The following is a 20,252-nucleotide window of genomic DNA, read 5'->3' on the forward strand; positions in this document are numbered from 1 at the left end:
TTAATGATTATATTGTTAAATTTTCTTAGTGAAGATTTTTTTCGTTTTTAAATGCGGCTTTAATGATTGCTATCTTGTGATGGTTTTCGCATGATTGCATCGCGCGAGTGCGTGACGTTAATTTGATTTTAATTTTTATTCAAATGTTTGAAACTGAATCGCATACATAAGTGAAAGTCGTGGGTTTTCTTTCAAAGGGCCTTTCGTCTTTGGAATTGACGGAATTAACGAACAGAGAAAGTCTTACCGGTCAAAGCACATTTTTTTCCGCAATTATTTAGCAAATGAGAAAATCAATTGCTAACTGTATATACATATATTAAAATGCAATTTACGACAAATACGCACATAGATAATAAACGCAAATGCAGAAATGACAAATGTAAAAAGGAAGGCCAATTCAATTTATATAATTTGATATGAATCAAACTATAGAATAATCTATACTCAGAGAGAATTTTTGTCTTAGAATTTACCCTGAAAATCATAGTAATTGTGGGACATTATGCACTGAAAAAGAATTCTCATTGAATTTGAATAAATATTTATTTCAATACTTACTGCTTTATAAATCATTTATTTGAAACTAATAATATTGATTTGATGCGAAAAAATACTTACTTGATATAAGAAAATCATTTTCAGATAAATATTAATTTGTTTCAAATAATTTGGTAGCATTGAAATAAATATTTATTAATTTAATAATTTTTTGTTTTAGTATGGTATTGGAAGAATTTTATGAGATTCTCTGATTAAATATTTACCACAATAAAAAATATTATTATGTATATAGTAAAATTAATCGGACATATTTTATATCTTATTGTGATAGATATTAATATTTTTCTCTTGTATAATTTTTAAATAATTTTCTCTTGTATTTTGTAAAAAAAAAATTGCGATTTCTTGTTTCCGACGTTATAACATAATTGCAGTGAGTAAAAACAGAAGTCTTATTTAATCGAGCTTTTCAATGAAACACTGTGCCAAAAGTATTGTTATACAATCGCTTGTTCGCAAAGTTAAATTTCTGTAATAAAAATAAAATGTCCATGTTGATTAAGAAGCCTCAAAAAAGACTTTTGCAGCTATTTAAGTATCATAATTATAAAGAATAATTATCTTAGATACTTGTATCCGTTTTCGTAGGGTATGCAAACTCTTATGCATATGTTGTCTTCATAGAATGTATATAACTTGCTTGCTAGTCAAAATTATTTATTTATTTATGTATTTATTATAGACTTATTTAAACATAACTTCATTCGAATTTATATGCGCAATACATTCCTATTTCGCAACTTTCAAGGGCGTCTGTGTACTGATTATGAGACCACATCAGCAAAGTGCTAAGAAGTGACTCTTCATTTTTCTTTGACCACACGATGACAGTTCTTATTGCTCGGCGACAGTAAGCAATTCTGAACTATTTCTTCGTAAGAAAAACAAGTAACAGATATAGAGCGCATTTTGTTTATTTGATGCTTGCACGATTTTCAATAAAAATGATAGAGCAGAAAGCAATAGAAAATAATATAATCGAATTTTTTTATATTACGTGTTTATCTGTTGAAATTAGTTAATGTAATATATTGGCAATGAACATTCAGTAAGGTCATAGTTAAAGATTAATTAAAATATTCTTTTTTTTTAAAAAAAAAAGAAATAAATAAATGTTACTATTTTATTTTATAAATAAATTTAGCGATTGGCTGCACAAGAAAAAGATACTTTATCAAAGTAATTTATTTCTGTCTAAATTAGTAAAATTATTATAGTGATATTGCTTGATACGAGTGTACTTGCGTAACAAAATGTTATTCATTATCGCGTTATTCATTGTCCGCGCAACTAATATAATCGTTAATTTTAATGATCTCTTAAAGTACTGCAGCAAATTGTGAATATGCTAGTTACGCTTTTGTCATTAGAAACTTGCGGCGATAAAGAAACACATTGTCATGCATTTGTTACGTTTACATTTAAAATTATTTTTATTGAAAATTATGCAAACATTTATAAACAAATATACTTTATATCTTTTAATATATACCTATACTTTGTTTCAATATTTTCTCGCTGATTATGTAATTTACGTGCGGTACACCTGTAATGAGTCCGCGTATCTCTTATCTCGCTTTTTGAAACAGGGCGCAATTAGCGCTTCTCGTGTCCCTTGGAAATATTAGGAATTTCGAAATGCGTAATTGTCGAAAAATTGTTCACAGTGACTGATAAAACATGACTGATAAACAATCGTTCATATATATACACATATAGCCTTCTCACCTCCCTCTCTCTCTTCCCTGCGATTTGCGTGATCCAGAAGGTCAGGCGCAGCCACCCTCCGCTCCCCTTTCGACGTATCTTGAAAACGCAGTTTCGAGTTCACGCACGCACGCATGCATCGCACCGCACCATCATCGCAGAGCGGAATCAGTGAGTCAGTGAACCGTCCACGGTGGCGGCGGCAGAGCGGTTCGCCCGATGGTTACTTAATGTGTTGCGGTAGAAAGTCGACGATAGTCGACGACGTTGGATCGACCGGGCGGGCTGGTGCCGATCGTCGTATCAGGAATTCGGATTTCGGTCGGACTCTTTCATCGAGTCGCCTCGCCAATCTGGATCGGATGGATCCCACGAGACTCGCGATCGACGGCCTCTGTCCGCGAGAACATCTGCTGCGTCCGCGCGCGTTGTTCCCTCATCTGCGAAGATAATTCCGCGACTGACACGTTACTATACACTGATCGATCGGGGATCGTCATGGTCAACAATCGATTCGCGATTGATTGATTGATCTAGAGTGTGGATTGTATATATAGTGCGTATATATAAGACGGTTTTGTTTTCTTCGAATTTAGTTTTTCGTGTTGAAGTACATTGAAAACGAGTGTCGAGGATGGACGGATTCCTCATCGAAATCTTCCTCTTCTGCGGAGTGCTCTGCTACTTTTTTAATCTCAGGTAATTCAGTCGCGAAGAGGAGAATGTGTGTTTGTGTGTTACGATCAGTCGAATGTTATACATTGAACTCTCGATACTTTTAGAAAATTTGTAACACTTTTGTAGAATCATTATTATAGCTGTGTTCCTACAGAATCATCGATTCAGCTATAGACAGGGTGTATATTTCCGGAAAAGACCTTGAAGATTTAATATTCTCAGGAAACTTCGTTCAACTTTGAAAAATTAAGGAATTTTCATCAAAATTTGATTTGGATTGAGGAAATTAAAAAAAATTATCCTCTTGTTAATTTTATTTTTTTATTTAACACCTAAGACACGTATGTCTAACATATTTTGGTGATATTAAAGTTTTTATTAAAATTTTGTGATTTTTTTTGACCGTTTATTTTTAGTATCAAAATCTAATATAAATTTTATAGAAAATTGTTAAAATTTTTAACAAATAATATTTAAATAAATTAGTACTTCTTATTTATTTAATAAATAATATTAAACAAGTAATATATAAATTAGACAAATAATTTTTATAAATTAGTATTCCCTGAGACGTTTAGAATTAAATTATTTTTTGTTTTATATTTTTATTTTTATCAGGGAATCTTTTTTTACAAAATTTGAGTAGACACGCTGATAGACTTTGGCGATTTTACAAAAAACAACAGAATTATTTTTATTACAATACAAAAAATTATTTCGATTGTTATTTATTCGTGAATTGTATTTGTATTCGATATTTCAATGTGGTCGTCTTTAAGATAGTGTTCTAAAATGAAATTTTTAGGCTAGTCTTATTGTTAGAGTTTACAAAAGAATTTTCAAGTACAATAGAAAACTTCACTTCTTCACGCTTCACAAATATCTTTTATTCTTGAACGAAAATAAAGAAATAGAGCCCTATTTGCAGCATCAACTTTTTCTTTTCTATTTATGATTTAATTTGCCAAAAGTTTTTTTCTCTTAAATTGATAATTGAATGACTGATAATTATTAATAATTAGAAGAAATGTTTCAACATTAGAATAATCATTGATTTTTTCAATTAAAATTTTATTATCTAGCAGAGAAAATATTGCGCAATTCTGGTGTGTTTTTTATTTTCTAAATTATGCGAGCTAAATTTTTATGTACAATAAGATAATTTCGATCAATTTCTTGTTTGATATTAATAAAAAAATGTCATACAATATAAATTACGTAGCTATTTTAAATATCTTTGATCTAATTAATTGTCCTTCTCATCAGCTGATCTTTTACTTCCTGTTTATACAGGAGATTGATTTATCAGGAATGATGTAGAAATATCTCGCGATTCTTGAGTTCATCGTACATTGATGTTATTCTGACTTGAAACATTTTTACTGACCGAGATATGTTAATATGTCGTTTTATATATACATATATATGTTTAATTTTTTATCATAATATATAATATTTATATTCATAAGATTATCAAATTAAAGAAATGGGTATATCACTTTCTCTATCATCTCTCTTTATCATTTTTATCTTTATTTCTTTACTTTCTATTTTTATTGTTATTTCTGGTCGTGCTCAGCATTTATATTAGATCTGCGAATAATAAAGTTTATTTTGTACTATTATTTAGATCGTTTAAAATTTTGGGTCCCGTTGATGAGCCGCTTAAAACTGATCTTTTGGGATAATCGTTCATAGTATAGAATCGTTCTAATCGCTCTTGAATGAGCCCATACAGCACCGATAGATTGCAAAAACATTACAACAATCTTTCACCGCAATATTGCAATATTGCAAATTCACTGCAAAATGTTGCTACATCATTGCTGTTGAATTGCAGCAATGTTAAAATGTCCGCTTTTTGGAAGATTGCAACAAAATATTACAACAACATTGCAATGTTATGAATTTGCAATAATGCATTGTTATTGCAACCATAAACTAATGTTGCATATACAGGTATATAAATGTAAATAAATCATTAATGAAAATACGTTGTAATTAATTTATATATATTACAATATATAAATTATAGAATTTGGATTACATGCAATATTTCCGAAATATTAATGTCATGTTGCTACAAGTGTGCTGGAATTTTGTGCACCTATATCTCTGCAATGTCTTTATAATGTTGCATTGCAACTTGCAACATTGCAACGTTGCTGCAATATAATTGCAATAATCTGTGCTGTATGGGAGATAAAGTCCGATGGGGGAGCTCGATTCTCAATTTAAATTCTCACGAGCGCAATATACCGGGCGTCGAAAGGTATTCCGGAAACCTTGCTATGTGTCGACATATTATTGTTTGTCGTTTGCAGAATATGAGATCCGACCGCGAAAAATAAACGTTCAAGTTGGTCGTCGAATCCCCATTTATGTTGCATCGAAATACGCGCTTACTATCAAAAGTGCATTGTGCGCGATTTCACCACGACCTTGCTCCTCGTTATTCGCCAGCCGCATCTTGTCGACTGTGATTCCTGCATGCTGATGCATGCAAGGGCGATGGTAATTTTCGTTTCCCATAGCGACGCGTGCGAATAATTGCTACGTCGGATAGTCAGACTAAAATAAGGCTACAAATAGTCTATATAATAATTAATTATAATCTTAATTCGCGTGATTACTCACAGAGGGAATTTTTTCTCAGAATTTGGGACAATATGGTACTGGAAGAATTTTATAAAAGTTTCTCTCATTAATATTTACCACAATAAAAAATATTAATATGAACGTAGCATATTTTACTATATACATGGTAAAATTAATCGGACATTTTATATCTTATTTTTTATATATATTATATATATATATATATATATATATATATATATATATATATTTATTTATTGATATATACAGAGTCGATCATTCTAATTTTTATATCTTATTGTATAGATATTAATTTTTTTTCTTAATTTCTAAATTCTTAATAATATTTTTCATTTATGGTAAATATTAATCAGAGAAACTCTTATAAAATTCTTCCAGTATCATATTGTCCTACGATTACTATAATTTTCAGGATAAATTCTAAGAGAAAATTCTTTGTGCTCAAAAATCCTTAATTATAAAATTTTTTATTATCTGCATTCTAGATGTTTAATTAATCCAGTCAATAATCTTAAATAAGTAATATTTTATTAAGAAAATAATTATTAATTTTTCTTAAATATTGGTGCTTTACGTGAATTAAAGCATGTCTTTGAAAAATATACTTTTCTTATTTAAGTTAAATATACTTTTCTTATTTTACAGATATATTCTTAATTTTAATTTTTAACATAGATGCATGTGTTTTTCCTTTAAATTTTTAGAGAAAAAATGCAGCAACAAATTTAGAATTAACAAATGGTGTAACTTTGGTTTTCTGCAAATTTTTAATAAAAAATAAACTGCAATTACATGTACATTTTAAAATGTTGCGAAAATTCAAGCTATATTCTTCCCATATTTGTTCAGTTTTAATAGCATTATTCTAAATTTTATCTATTAATACACATTGTACCAAGGACTCGCTGTTTATTACGAGTTTCCATTGTGATTATTACTGCACGATTGACCATTAAGTTTGATAAGCCAGTAAAATAATGCGTATATTTTAGTTCCAACAATGTGCACAAGTTTTGATGTCGATAACCCGACCTGCCACGGATATAAGTTCATAGATCTAGGCTGACGACGGACGAACAGAACAACAATCTTGTGCAAAACAGTATTGTGCGTTAGCGTGTTAGTACACAAATGTGTAAATTATGCTAAATTAAAATCTGTTAGATTATGTGTTCATCGAATCTCGATCACATTTCCAACGCTTTTTGAAGTACACCGGACGAGCAATTTAAATAAATTTTGCCTCGTTGGGGAGGGAGCACAATGTGAGCGTAATATTATACTCACTAATGGCATTCATTACGATGCATTGCGAAATCATTGCGAAATATATCTTATGAAATTTAAATAACAATTTTATACTAATTTAAATACTATTTCCATCGCGTTATATTATTGTTGCTAACTTTCAAACAATTGTTATAATAAGTTTGATAATTATACACGGAAAGAATTTTCTCTTAGAATTTTCGTGAAATTCTGTCAGTTCACTTTGGAGAACTATGATATATAGTTTATACTTTTTTTATATTTATGTGCCATTAAAAATGTTATTCCGCGAAAATAAATATAATTGATTTATATTGCTACTACACAGAGAATTTTCTCTTAGAATTTACCCTGAAAGTCATGGGACAATATGGTATTGAAAGAATTTTATAAGAGTTTCTCTGATTAAATATTTACCATAATGAAAACTATTAATATGTATATAGTAAATTTTCCTATGTACATATAGTAAAATTAATCGAACATATTATTGTGATAGATATTAATATTTTTTATTGTAGTAAATATTAATCAGAGAAACTCATAAAATTCTTCTAATACCATGATTTTCAGGATAAAATCTAAGAGAAAATTCTCTATTAGTACAGCAGTATAAATCAATTATATTTATTTTTGCGGAATAAATTTTTTAATGGTATATAAATATTTAAAAAATGTATAAATTATATATATCACAGTTCTCCGAAATGATTTGACAGGATTTCAGAAAAATTCAGCGCGAAAGAATCTTTTATTGTTTTCACGATCGCACTTTTTCGTTTTTATCGATTTCATTTCGCCGTTCAAAAGTCATTTTATTGTTTCATTTCAGAGTCCGATGGTAATTTCCGTCTTTCTTGGATTATGTTTTGAGTCGCAGAGTCATTTTCTTCCACTCTTCAGTTTTCCCGGCTCTCTTTCTGCTATCAAATTGCACGCGTTATTCACGCGATAGAGACTTATCAACGTGGACTTTGACAATAATTATTAACTGAGTTCAAGCACTTGCTTCTCTTGTTCCTAACAACTGTAAATGCAAAGTATGCATGATTGACGTTTGTTATCGGTCATCTGGATGATCTTCAACATTGTTACCACTGTACAACGTTCATCTTTGTTATGATGTTTCGATACTGCATTGATAAACCTTTGCCTTATCGATATTTTATGTAGATTTTTCTGTTTTGTAATTCTTTTTTCTAATGTTTTGAACATCACTCGAAATGATATATTTAACTTTTTAACTGAACAATTGAATTATCATATAATATGCATTTTTCTTTGATTTATACTTATTAAATCGTTCTTCCCCGGAAGCGAAAAATTCGACATTTTATGCAGATTTTTTTTTGTATTTCTTTTTTCTAATCTTTTGGAAATTAATACAGAAATGCTTTATTTAATTTTTTAACTAAGCTTTTAACTAATTAAATCATTTTTTTTAACTAATTGAATCATTATATCTGTATTTATTTTTGATTTATACTTATTAAATCGTTCTTCCCCGGAAGCGAAAAAGGAAGGATTTCTAAATTAATCAAGTTTTTAATTTTTTCAAATTGGACTTTTCAATTTTCGATTAGGAATATTAGTTTGATTTAACTCATGCACTTACATTTTTTATATATTTTTTACTGTATATCAAGTATTGCTATTTTTTTTATAAAATGACCATTCCTAGTTTGTGGTGCAAAAGAAAGTCGCAGGCGCGTAATTGGATAGTTTTTACAGAGGCGATTTCTTATGTTTAATGTGTACCGCACATATACGTATGCAAGTGACACGCATAAATCAGCTGAGACCACGTGTAATGGCGTTCGCTAGAATGCAAGATAATAGATGCACCCGTTTCCCACATAGAGCAACACTTAATCCCCACATTTATGTAACCGCGATACGCAAAGATCGTATGACCAGAGATTTCATATTCAATTAATTTGCTTTTGTAATTTTAATAATGATGTTTTTCTTTCGTTAAATACTAGATCAGCTGATATTTCTGCAAACGATTCTTATTTTAAACAACATGCAAAATAGCTGACGTAAAAAATTACATTTATGATTATTATTTTTTTTGCAAATGCAATTGTATATAATTTTGTTTAAAAATTTTCGAAAAAAGCTCGTTAAGAAATACAATAAAAGGGAAAAGATAGAAGAAAAATATAATATATTAAATGTCGACTTGGACATATTTTGAAGTTGCGTGTATTCATTTATAAAATATATTTTTTATATACTTTGTGCCACACAACTTTTATATTATTCTATATTAATCTTGATATTTTTTACGTGCGTGAAAAAATTTGATTATATAAAAAACACATGATTTCTTTTGTTGTGAAAAACATATTGGTTTTTAAATTAAAAATCTAAAGAATTATTTCTCTTTGTTATATTATTCTTAAAGTTTCTGAAGTCAGCTATTTATTATAGCTATTTATTTATGAAATTGATGCGAGAATCTTTGGCATAATTTACTCATCCATATTTATCGGACGTGACTAACAACACAAGAAAAAAATAATATACGAAAAAATTGATTTATGTTGACATACTGTCCACAAGAAATATTTTAACATAACTAGTGAGCTTTAATATTATTGACAAATTAATCGGATTATTATGTTGTGCTTTATATTAACTATATAGAAATAAATAATCATAATTTGATCTCGTTTTGAATTTTCTGTTTTGAGATCAATTAAAAGCTTATTTTCTATTAAATGCAAAAATTAAATCGTCGTGTATTGTTGTATATTGACATGTTATTGTGCAATCATTTACTTCTAAATGACATACAACACGAAAATGTCGAAATATTTCATCATACATTGCGTCGAAATTTTTCTCATTCACATTCTTTGCAACTTCTCTTTATCTTCTACAATGTCAGTAAAACAATAATTATCAAGTGTTCCGCTTATAGTATTTTGCACAGAACCGTTTTTTTGCATTTCTAATCTAATGTCGCGAAGTCACGTTAATATAACCATAAATAACAGTATATGATTAATTCGAAATCATTCGCTGAGTCAATTAAATGCATATATTACATTTTTATGTCGGCGTTATCATGCTTCCGTCATGGAGTATTCCGACGTATTAAGCAAAAAATCAATCCTATTTTAGCGTATTTTCTTCAACTTAATCTTGCGAGAGAAATAAACATAAACATTATATTGGATTCTCTTTTTTTCGGGGGGAATATTTCGAATCGTTTTTATTTAAGTAGAATGTTAATCAAAATTACGTAGTTTTTTAAATTTATATTGAAAGTACTACATAATTTTGCTATAGAGTTAAAATTTCTATAAATACAAAAAATTTAGTTGTTACATTTAAAAAGTGATTTGTTTCACATAATTTATAAAAATAAAATTACCGAACATTTACCACTTATAATCTTCGAGAAAGGAGAAATTAAATGCTTGACATTTGAACTAGACATTTAAATACTATCAACTTGATATTCATGAGTGAATCAGGTGAAATGTAAATTTATGATTTTTTTATTTTATACAGGAATAAATTTATTTAAATAATTAATTACAGGAAAATGTGCGCACAATGTTACAAATACGTGCAGCAAATGAGTAGATATCTACGAAAAAGACAGATGATAAAAATATATATTTTTTGTTGTTTTTGCTGTTCTATTTTTAGCGTTATTAATCTCAGATTATTCGACGCACTAGGTTTTTTTCTCTTGAATATTTATCGCGTGATTCTGTACGTACTACGTCATTGTCGGGATCGTATATGAGCCTAATAGACGGTAACTCTTGACAATCTCTCGCTTCTGGACCATCACCATGAAGCCGAGTCTTTGTGACGATTGTGCTTGCAGGCTGCACACGATGTATAAATTGAAAATCACGTGATACATTATATGTAAAAAAAGCCTGTTGATTAGAATTTTTTAAATATAATTTGAAATAAATGGACTATAAGAGCCGATATTTGTGCGGCAGAAAAAAATTTTTCAAGTTTAATTATGCTGTGCGCAGCACTATAGAGCGATAAAAATGCGATAAATCAAAGATAATGTTTATATGTATATTTTATATATTATATAAACATTTAATATGCAACTTTGTATTTGAGAAAACATGTTAAACTGCACTGTTGCGTTCAAACTATGACCTTAAAAAAGTAGAAATTTATTATGTTAGCTTTATTACTTTACTCCTAATTAAAATTATCAATTATAATAAAAATATATAATATGATTCTTAATTAATTGTGTTTAATTAGTTATTAAACAAATATCACACACACATATGAATAATTTTTATTTAAAACCAAATTAAATTTAATAATCAAAAAATTTTAAAGTGTGCCATGCAGTTTTAAAGTTTCAAATACTCTTCCAATTATTAGCTTTTTCTATATGATGATGTTAATTTTACAACACAATATTATCAAGTTTTGAAAGATGCGAAAGGGTTTGTCACTCGTTTGCTCCTTTCATATTGTTTACATCATTTGATTGCTTAGAACTAAGAAGAAAGACTATCGATGAATTGAGAAACAAATATGCATTTTTTTTATTCAGCCTCGAGGTATCTAACAAGAGAGAAAGTGCGTCCCACGATGGGACGTTATACACATTACGTATTGTTGCGATACATTCATTCCGTCTTTAGAAGCTATTAAGTTTGTTTTAGCAATTTGCTTTAGTAATTGTGCTCTCTTGTTCCGCAACAGTTTTTCCGCTTTCTCGATTTTCCAGGCTTTATTGGATTGTTAGCAACGAGCGTATCATACGGTTCACGTCATTATTTGATCGATAGCAAATTAATTATCACAGATTTATTTTTCAGTAGACATAGTAAGATTCGTAATTTTGACAAATTGCTCGCATAAAATTAATCGCAATAAACTTTGCGATAGAAACATTTGTTTCCTTAAACTTGACTTGTATATGTGAGTATTACTGCTATACTTAAATATTAAATTATTGTGAAATAGGTATTATTTAAGTATTAAATTAATGTGTAGTGCAATATGTATAATTGCATTATAAAATGAAAATAATCGTATTTATATTATTTTATATTATATCTCAATTTTTATTCTCGACGAAACTTTATTAAAGATTTATTTTTCTTTCTGTATCATTTTAATTGTATTATTTTTTATTTCATTTTTTAATTTGTTCTTTATTTAATTTTTGTGTTTTTATATGAATTTACAGACCCAATAATATGGTGGGCGTGCTATCTACGCGTTTACAGGAAGTATATGCCAATTGGGAGGCCAGGACAGAAGTGCGGAATGCAGAATCGACAAATAGTCGATATACATTCGATGGTAATGGCAATTTTCTTTTTTGTTTCATTTTGAAGCTATTCTTGTGTAAGTTAGGACATCAAAGGATTGTAGTTATTAGGGTCGACAAGTATCGTCTCGCTCAAGTCTATAATTACCCTCTTGTGCAGCGAAATTCCTTTAAATACAAAATGCATACTGCGAACAGATATACTCTTATCTTGCGAAATAAATATTATGTGCCATACTCGTTAACGACTTTCTAAGAGGAAAGATTATTTTTCACTTTGTCTTTTCCTCGAATCATTTAATACAACTGTAATTTATTTATTAATTTTTTATATTAATAACAACAAACATCCATTATAGTTTGTTCTTGTGTGATCTCATTTTTATATTTTTAATTTAATTTAACAAACTAAATGAGCCTTTTGTTTTTCAAACTTTCTTGTTCTTATTTTGAAAAACAGAGTGTATACTCCCAGGAAAAACCTTGAAAACTTGGTATTCTAAGGAAATGTTCTATCTGAAAAATTGAGGAGTTCTTATGAAATTTTTAATTGGTACTCAGAGCATTTGTAAAAAATTGCCTCTTTAATAATCTTATTCTTATTTAGCATATAGTTTAAGAAACATATGTCTAACATATTTTTGCAATATTTTATTAAAATTTTATGTGATTGTATTTATTAACAATTTATTTTTAGTATCAAAGATCTTATATAAGTTTTATAGAAAATTGTTCAATTTTTTAATAGATAATATTTAAATAAATTAGTACTCCTTATTTAATAAATAATTAATTTAAATAACTTAATACTTTTTAAGAAGTTTATAATAAATTATTTTTGTTTTATATTTTTACTTTATATTTTTGCACATATTTTTTGCGTTTATACATGATGATATATCGTACTTTATTACTCAAATTAATTTTATTTAGATTAAATTTATATAATTATATAATTAATTAGTTATATAATAAATCAATATTAAATTAATGCTATGAAAGCTGCACTTTTGATAACTTTGCAATCGTATGTATATAGAAAATATTAGAAAGAAACAATACAATAAATTTATATTGAAAATTTACATTTACAAATCTTAATTTATTTGGAATTTTAAAAATCAGGGAAAATTTCTCAGGGAAATTTTTTTTATAAAATTTGAGTAAACACCCTGAAAAATTAATTTATTATTTTTCTTCTCTTACATATATATATATATATATATATATATATATATATATATATATATATATATTCTAAAAGTAGAAAACTCATTGGACTGTGCCTAAAGTTCCTTGTCATCATTTTTTACATAGATAAACATTTTTCTTTTAATGAGATACAGTCGAACTAAATGCGATGTGCGCACGATTACAGGTCTTCGACAGGCCGCGAAGAACTTGCGGCGAAGCAAGATCCAAGAAAGGGAAGATTGGCGTAAGGTACGCGAGTTTTCGTTGTACAAGATTAAGGAGAGCGAGCCACTGCCGCCAAGGATCAGACCAAAATTATCGTTTCTGCAATACTGCTGCAATACCTGCACGCCCGCATCCAGAGTAAGTTTTTTTGTGCGAGGCGACCTATCGCCGCCTCTTATCATCTCGACCACGCAAACCCGACCGATTTATCAATCATCGACATCTTCTCGCGTGTTTATTGCCAATCTAGCCTGTCGTGCGATTTCACGTAGGCGTAGGCGTGCACGAGGTCTACGTTGAATTAAAGTATAGTGGCGTAGTTGCGTTAACTTACCGAATTTATTGTTAAATACCGATGACCTCGTTGCTCCGAGTTTGATTGCCGTTGATCCATTGTTCGTCGATGAATTTAGTTGAGGGGATACGGTGCAACGAGGTGAATAAAGACCTACCTTGAGTTAAATCGATTGCGATTTCTAATAAAGTCGCTAAAAGATCATCAAGAATTATACATATAATTTATTATGAGAGGTTTTCACGTTATGTTATAATGTAAAGATAGAATGAAATCATTAATATAGATTTAATTATACATATAATTCAATCATCTCGTAACGTGCAATGTTTTAGTAATTAATAGACACGTTTGTGAATTATCTGCTAAATATTTTCTTTATATGTTATTATTTATTAATCAGAATTTAGTCCACATTTATTTGAAATATTAAGAAGGAAAAGGCTATTTTATTACAATATTATTCGTGTAAGATTGTTTTTAGAGAATTGAATTATTTACGATCTAAAGCGCAGTAATTTGTTTTGTTAAAGCGAAGATTTTGTCAAATTTTATCATCTTTATTCGCGATATTCGTTGACAGTCATATGTCATTGCAACCGAAATCCGCATAAGAGAAGTAGTCACATGCGCATGTTTTAGTCGTTATTTAAAATCACAAGAAAGGTATATTCTGTATATCTCTCGTCGGACGACATGAACGACACTAAAAATACATTTAGTCGAGATCGTTTAGTCAGATGCTACGTTTCTTAGTCTCGTAACCACGCGGAGTCGCGAATATCTGTTCCGTGATTTTTTGCGGTCACATTTTTTTTTACAATAATTCATACTAATTAATCACACTAAACTAAACTCACGTTACTTCTTGCTACTTTTGTAAGACGTTCTATTCATTTTCACACCCACGATCTATTTTCGATATATGACTAAAGATACCGTATAAGAACAAGGTGCGGAAGAGCACGGCAAGACGATGACGATGCAAATAAATCGTTTAAAGACCAACCTCTGTCTGTGAAGATACCAAGACAAAATTCTTCGAACGGCGTCTTGTCATTCAAGTCGCGGGCGCGCGATTTTGTGGCATTATTTTCGTGTATGACGCATCAGCTGCTGCATCATCGCAACGGCGTTTTGTATTTTCTGATAGATCAGGATCATGCGATTGGACTTCAAAAATCGGCAGTGCTCTCACGATACACACAATTATAGCTTTATTAACTAATTATAAGATGTGTCCTCTGATACACGTTTAATTATGTAACTTCTCCTCCGTCTCCTCTCATATCATTTGGTCGTCGTTGGATAAAAGAAATTATCACGCACGTTGTATGTATCGATGCGTGCAAATGTGAACTTTGCACTGGTGGAAACTTAAATTTCAATTCTCTACGAAGTGAAATCTGAAAAGAAGGAGAGATCCATTGAAAGGAGATTTATTTTTGTGACACACACGTTTCATGGTATACTTAATCGTTAATGATTCGATGAAATTTTTTATGATTTCATCAGAAAACCAATATAAAAAATCATGCTTTAACGGAGCGGAAAAGTGTCGCTGTGTTTATAAACTTACGGACGATGAGAGCTTCTGTAATCGTTAACATAATAGTAATGGCGGCATAATTGATATGTTAAACATGTATTTGATTTTCTGAATGTAAGAGAAATGTGCGAGGAACCACGTAGATTCATATCACGATGGTGGCGTATTGTAATTGTTCGTGGATATCCAAAAAATGTGAGTTGACAGTAAGAAGCTAACATAATTTTATGATGTCTTTATTCAGAATTTTTTCAAATTTCTAATTAGAGAATTAGAAGTATAGTAACCATAATTGTAAAATCAGACAGTTAGTTTCGAAACATCACATTTTAACAGAGAGTGCGGCCTTATTATTATTATCTAAAAAATAAATTTTAACTTGTTCCTCGCTTCCTCTTACTCTATATTTTGTATATGTGTGTATGTAAATATAAATTTTTACGCACATGCTCTTTTCAATCTTATAATCTCGATAAAAATATATTACTTTTTTTTACAGGATTCGTTAGTAACTATTGTGCGTGAGAAGCAACAACTGCATCCGTACGGTTTGAACATATTATTAGTAAAACCAGGTTCGTCGCTTTTCTCAAGAATATTCAATTATGTATCTCATGTCTCGAGCTTCAAGAGATATGACTATCCGATGATCACGAAGACTGTAAGTTTTGATTTTATGAATTCTTGTCTCAAAAAAGATATTTTATTTTTATTAAAATTTATATTCTTGTTTTGTACTATATCCAGATCCTGAATGACGAACGACTGAAAGACGTTGTCACAGTAACCGCCTGGGACACAGCTAATAATGAGGGTTACAGCAAGGACGAGGCATTCGCGAAGACAAAAGCTAGGGCGAAGAACATACTGCTGCAAATGGAGAGCAGATGCAGCGACGTCTTACTCAAGATAGTCGCGTGGCTGATATATAAACTGTTGCCCTGTTTCATACAATCCGCCGTTGTGTTGCCCTCGCAAATAGAATTGTTGAAGAAGGCGAACGAAACTGGATTACCGCTCGTGCTGCTACCGCTACATCGCAGTCACCTGGACTATATAATGATCAGTTTTCTCATGGTCACGAATAACATAAGGAATCCGTTAATTGCAGCAGGGGACAATTTGAAGATTCCATTCTTTGGGTAAGCTCAGGATCTAACATCAATCTAGCAGTTAACGTTTATAAAAAAAGTCCAAGATTGGGTAATAACTAGTTAATTATAGTTAAAAGTTAAAAAGTTGAAAAGTTAATTACTTTTAACTTAGCTTAGTTGATTTTAAATGAGTTAATTTGTAACTTCAGTTAGTTATTTTTAGATTTAAACTAATTAACATTTTTCTAAGTTGCAATTTCTTTTTCTTTTAATATTTTCTTTTAAACTTAGACAAAATATTTAATAACGATTACAGTTTAATAAGAATATCATTCTGTTAATTTTTGTTTATGCAACTTTTAACGTAACTAAATTAATTTATAAGTCTAATTTAGTTTTAAAAAATATTTATAACTTATCTAATCCTTCAAAAACACATTTGTACATTGATCGATATTATTAGATGGCTGCTGAGAGGTCTGGGCGCTTTCTTTATCAAACGTCGTATCGATCCGGTAGCGGGACGCAAGGATCTTCTCTACCGCACGGTTCTTCAAACGTATATCATGGAGAGTCTTCGAGCCGGACACAACATGGAATTTTTCGTGGAGGGCGGCCGAACGAGAACCGGCAAACCTTGCATGCCAAAGAGCGGTATTTTAAGCGTCATTGTTGACGCGTATATGGACGGAACAATCGAGGATGCACTGTTGATACCGATAGCGATGAATTATGAACGACTGGTGGATGGAAATTTTGTTAGGGAACAATTGGGACAGCCGAAAAAAATGGAAACTTTCACTTCGGCGATAAAAGCAATGTGGTCGACGCTCATGGGGCACTACGGTATCGTCAAGATCGATTTCTGTCAACCGTTTTCTCTCAGGGTAAGATTATTCTTATCTTTAGTCAATTAAAAATTACCACATCACGGTGGTGATAATCGTAAGAATTATTAATATAGAAAAAAATTGACAGGAAATGGTACAGACCTTTCAAGCTCAGCAAAATAGAACCCCTCTTCGATCATCACCGAAGCAACCTTTAACATATACTATGTCGAACTCGTCTATTTATGGTACAGATGTCATTGTAGAGGAACATCGTCAATTAGTGGACAGCATTGCCCGACATGTTGTATATGGTGAGTGAAAAAGAATGTTGTAGAATTTTATAGATCTACGAATTAAATATTACTTAGATTATATTTTTTTATCAATCACAAAATATCCAAATAACACTGATTTTTCGCAGAATTAGATTAATCGGCAAAATGTAATGCACTCTCTGTTGTTCTTCTTATAAAGTAAATTTTTATTAATCTGAATTATTGACTTTAATCGCTTTTCAGATTCGTCGAAATCCACACCGATCATGTCGACCAATGTTGTTGCATTTTTACTATTAAATAAATTTAGAGATGGCTGTACACTAGATAAATTGGTCGAAGCATTTGAAACGATACGACTAGAGTTGGAATTTAACAACATAGATATAGCGTTTTGTGGAGAGAATATTGATATTATTAAACACGCGGTTAGTAGATGAGAAAAACGTGATTGTGGAGAGAGAGAAAAAATGAAGAAATTTATGATTGAATTGTATACAGCTGGATATCCTGGGTCCGGGCTTAGTGATGCAACAGCGGCAAGAAATCACTGAATCTGTCGATGGCGATCAGTCTTACAAATCAAATGTCGTCATCGCAATCCGTCCTGTGTCAATTCTACCAAATGTGATTGAGTTATCGTACTACAGCAACACTATGCTGCTATATTATGTGATGGACAGCATAGTAGGTAAGATATTCAGCGTGATCGGAGAGTTACTTTTTAATTCTATAACGAAACTTAATTGTTATATTTTCAGTAACTGCTTTGTATGCTGAATTGCAGTCACAGATTAACGATCCAGTCGCAATTGCCGAGAATAATATTACAGTGCTCCAAAACACTTTGGTTAATCGAGCACTCAAATTGTGCGACATTCTGAGGTATGAGTTTATTTTCTGCAGGCCTTGCCAGGAACTCGAAGATATAGTTCTCGAAACGATAGATAAATTTATGCATAAAGGCATTATCACCAAAGAAGAGGTTTGTTCTATTTTTATTTCGATAAAATCAAATATTTTTAACAATAATAAAATATCTTTAAATAAAAAATTATTGTCACAGAAAATTTACCTCGAGGATGAGCTTTGGAGTAAAAGATACGCGAAAAATTTTGACGACAGCTCGGATGAAGAATATCAAAGGGAACAAGACATCTGCAAAATTAAATATAAAGTAAATAAAATTTTTTAAACATTAATGATAATTTTTTATGTATATGAATAATAGCTATATATAACACTCTTATACCAAAATAACATTGACTAAAATATTCGATATTCTATATATTTGTACTCTATATTATAAAAGTACATTTTAATTAGCTTGTATAAATTTTTAAATTATTACAAATAATTTTTTTATTTATAAAAAAATATATATATAATATATATATATATATATATATTGTATATAAATTATATAATTTTGTAAATATTACAAATAATTTTTTAATTTTTATATATGAATGATTTCACAATTTGTAATTTGTTTTCATTATTTTTAGTTGAGTTTAAGTCCAGAGCACTCCAGTCAAATGGAATTCCTGCACACGATGTTACGGCCATTAATCGATACGTATACATGTAGCGCTTTCAATTTGATGAAACTAGTCGGCCGTTCGCTTTGCGAGCGAGATTTAGTCCAAGAAGTATTGAATGAAATCAAAACTAATTTGGATGGAGGCATAGTTAATTATGGTGAGTAATAGTGTTTTAATTCAGTAATTAGTGATTTTAATTAAATTCAAATATAGTTGTTGTAAAATTCTATTAACTGCAATTTTACATTTTGTATAAATTTGTTTACGAATTAGATGTGAAATAATTAGTTTTTGGGATCGTTAATATAAAAATTGAATTTTTTTCACATTTTAAAATAATATCCTGTTTCCTTTTTTTTAATTATTATAATAGGGGAAAGTTTATGCGTCGATCCGATAAAGAATTCATTCAAGCTTTTCGAAAAATGGAACGTTCTAGAATGTCACACGCAAGAAAATATTAAAATTTTGTACTTGAAAGAAGATTACGATAAGGAGATGATAACGAAAAGCGTGTATGATACTGTAGCAGCTTTCAAATGGACTAATATGAAAAACGTGAATTAAAATGGTGATACTTTCTATTCTGCGCAATCAAAATGATTCTCCACAAATCTTATTTTTTTATATCTTTTACAGAATCTTATTGACACATGTTTGTTCGTTTTTTTTTTTTTTTTTTTACGTTGTACACGTGTTAAATATATATAACTATAGATACACATAATATATATATATGTATTTTATATATGTATATATGTATGTATTTATAAATATATATAACTCATAGACATATAGATTATATATATTATATATAATTATAATTTATATATGTATATATAATATATAATTTTTTTTATTGTAGAAAAAGTAAAGATATAACTATGTATAGTATGTCACTTGTGGATGTTCCTAAAAGCAATGTGCAATACACATTCACAATGAAATACTTAAAAGTCCTATTGCATAATGAAAAACTGTACAAAGATCATAAACTGTAAATCTGAGATATTGGTTGTATCATAAAATATATTTGTATGAATAAACTGATAATATTATATATCGTCTAAGACGTTAATAATTTTTAGTTTAATAAAGTTAAAAATAATTATATAATTTACT

At 29.6% G+C, this 20,252-nt stretch overlaps 1 protein-coding gene across 2 annotated transcripts; it reads left to right on the forward strand.

Annotated features, from left to right (window-relative positions):
• The first annotated feature begins 2,426 nt into the window (after window positions 1-2,426).
• On the forward strand, window positions 2,427-20,190 carry mino (glycerol-3-phosphate acyltransferase mino). 2 transcript variants are annotated; one of them, XM_029310791.2, is made up of 13 exons: window positions 2,427-2,970; window positions 12,038-12,153; window positions 13,500-13,678; window positions 15,884-16,045; window positions 16,132-16,526; window positions 16,942-17,365; window positions 17,457-17,622; window positions 17,830-18,014; window positions 18,088-18,277; window positions 18,348-18,571; window positions 18,653-18,763; window positions 19,095-19,287; window positions 19,504-20,190. In XM_029310791.2, the coding sequence occupies exons 1-13, from the start codon at window positions 2,906-2,908 to the stop codon at window positions 19,695-19,697; spliced, it is 2,604 nt and encodes an 867-aa protein (XP_029166624.2). In that variant the 5' UTR covers window positions 2,427-2,905; the 3' UTR covers window positions 19,698-20,190. The 2 variants fall into 2 exon arrangements, with proteins under 2 accessions (XP_029166624.2, XP_029166626.2); XM_029310793.2 differs by lacking the exons at window positions 2,427-2,970; window positions 12,038-12,153; window positions 13,500-13,678 and adding an exon at window positions 14,580-15,579.
• Window positions 20,191-20,252: the final 62 nt, after the last annotated feature.

The sequence above is a fragment of the Nylanderia fulva genome, unplaced genomic scaffold (assembly GCF_048542155.1).
Source record: "Nylanderia fulva isolate GAGA-0341 unplaced genomic scaffold, ASM4854215v1 Scaffold33, whole genome shotgun sequence".
In the NCBI taxonomy this organism is placed as follows: domain Eukaryota; kingdom Metazoa; phylum Arthropoda; class Insecta; order Hymenoptera; family Formicidae; genus Nylanderia; species Nylanderia fulva.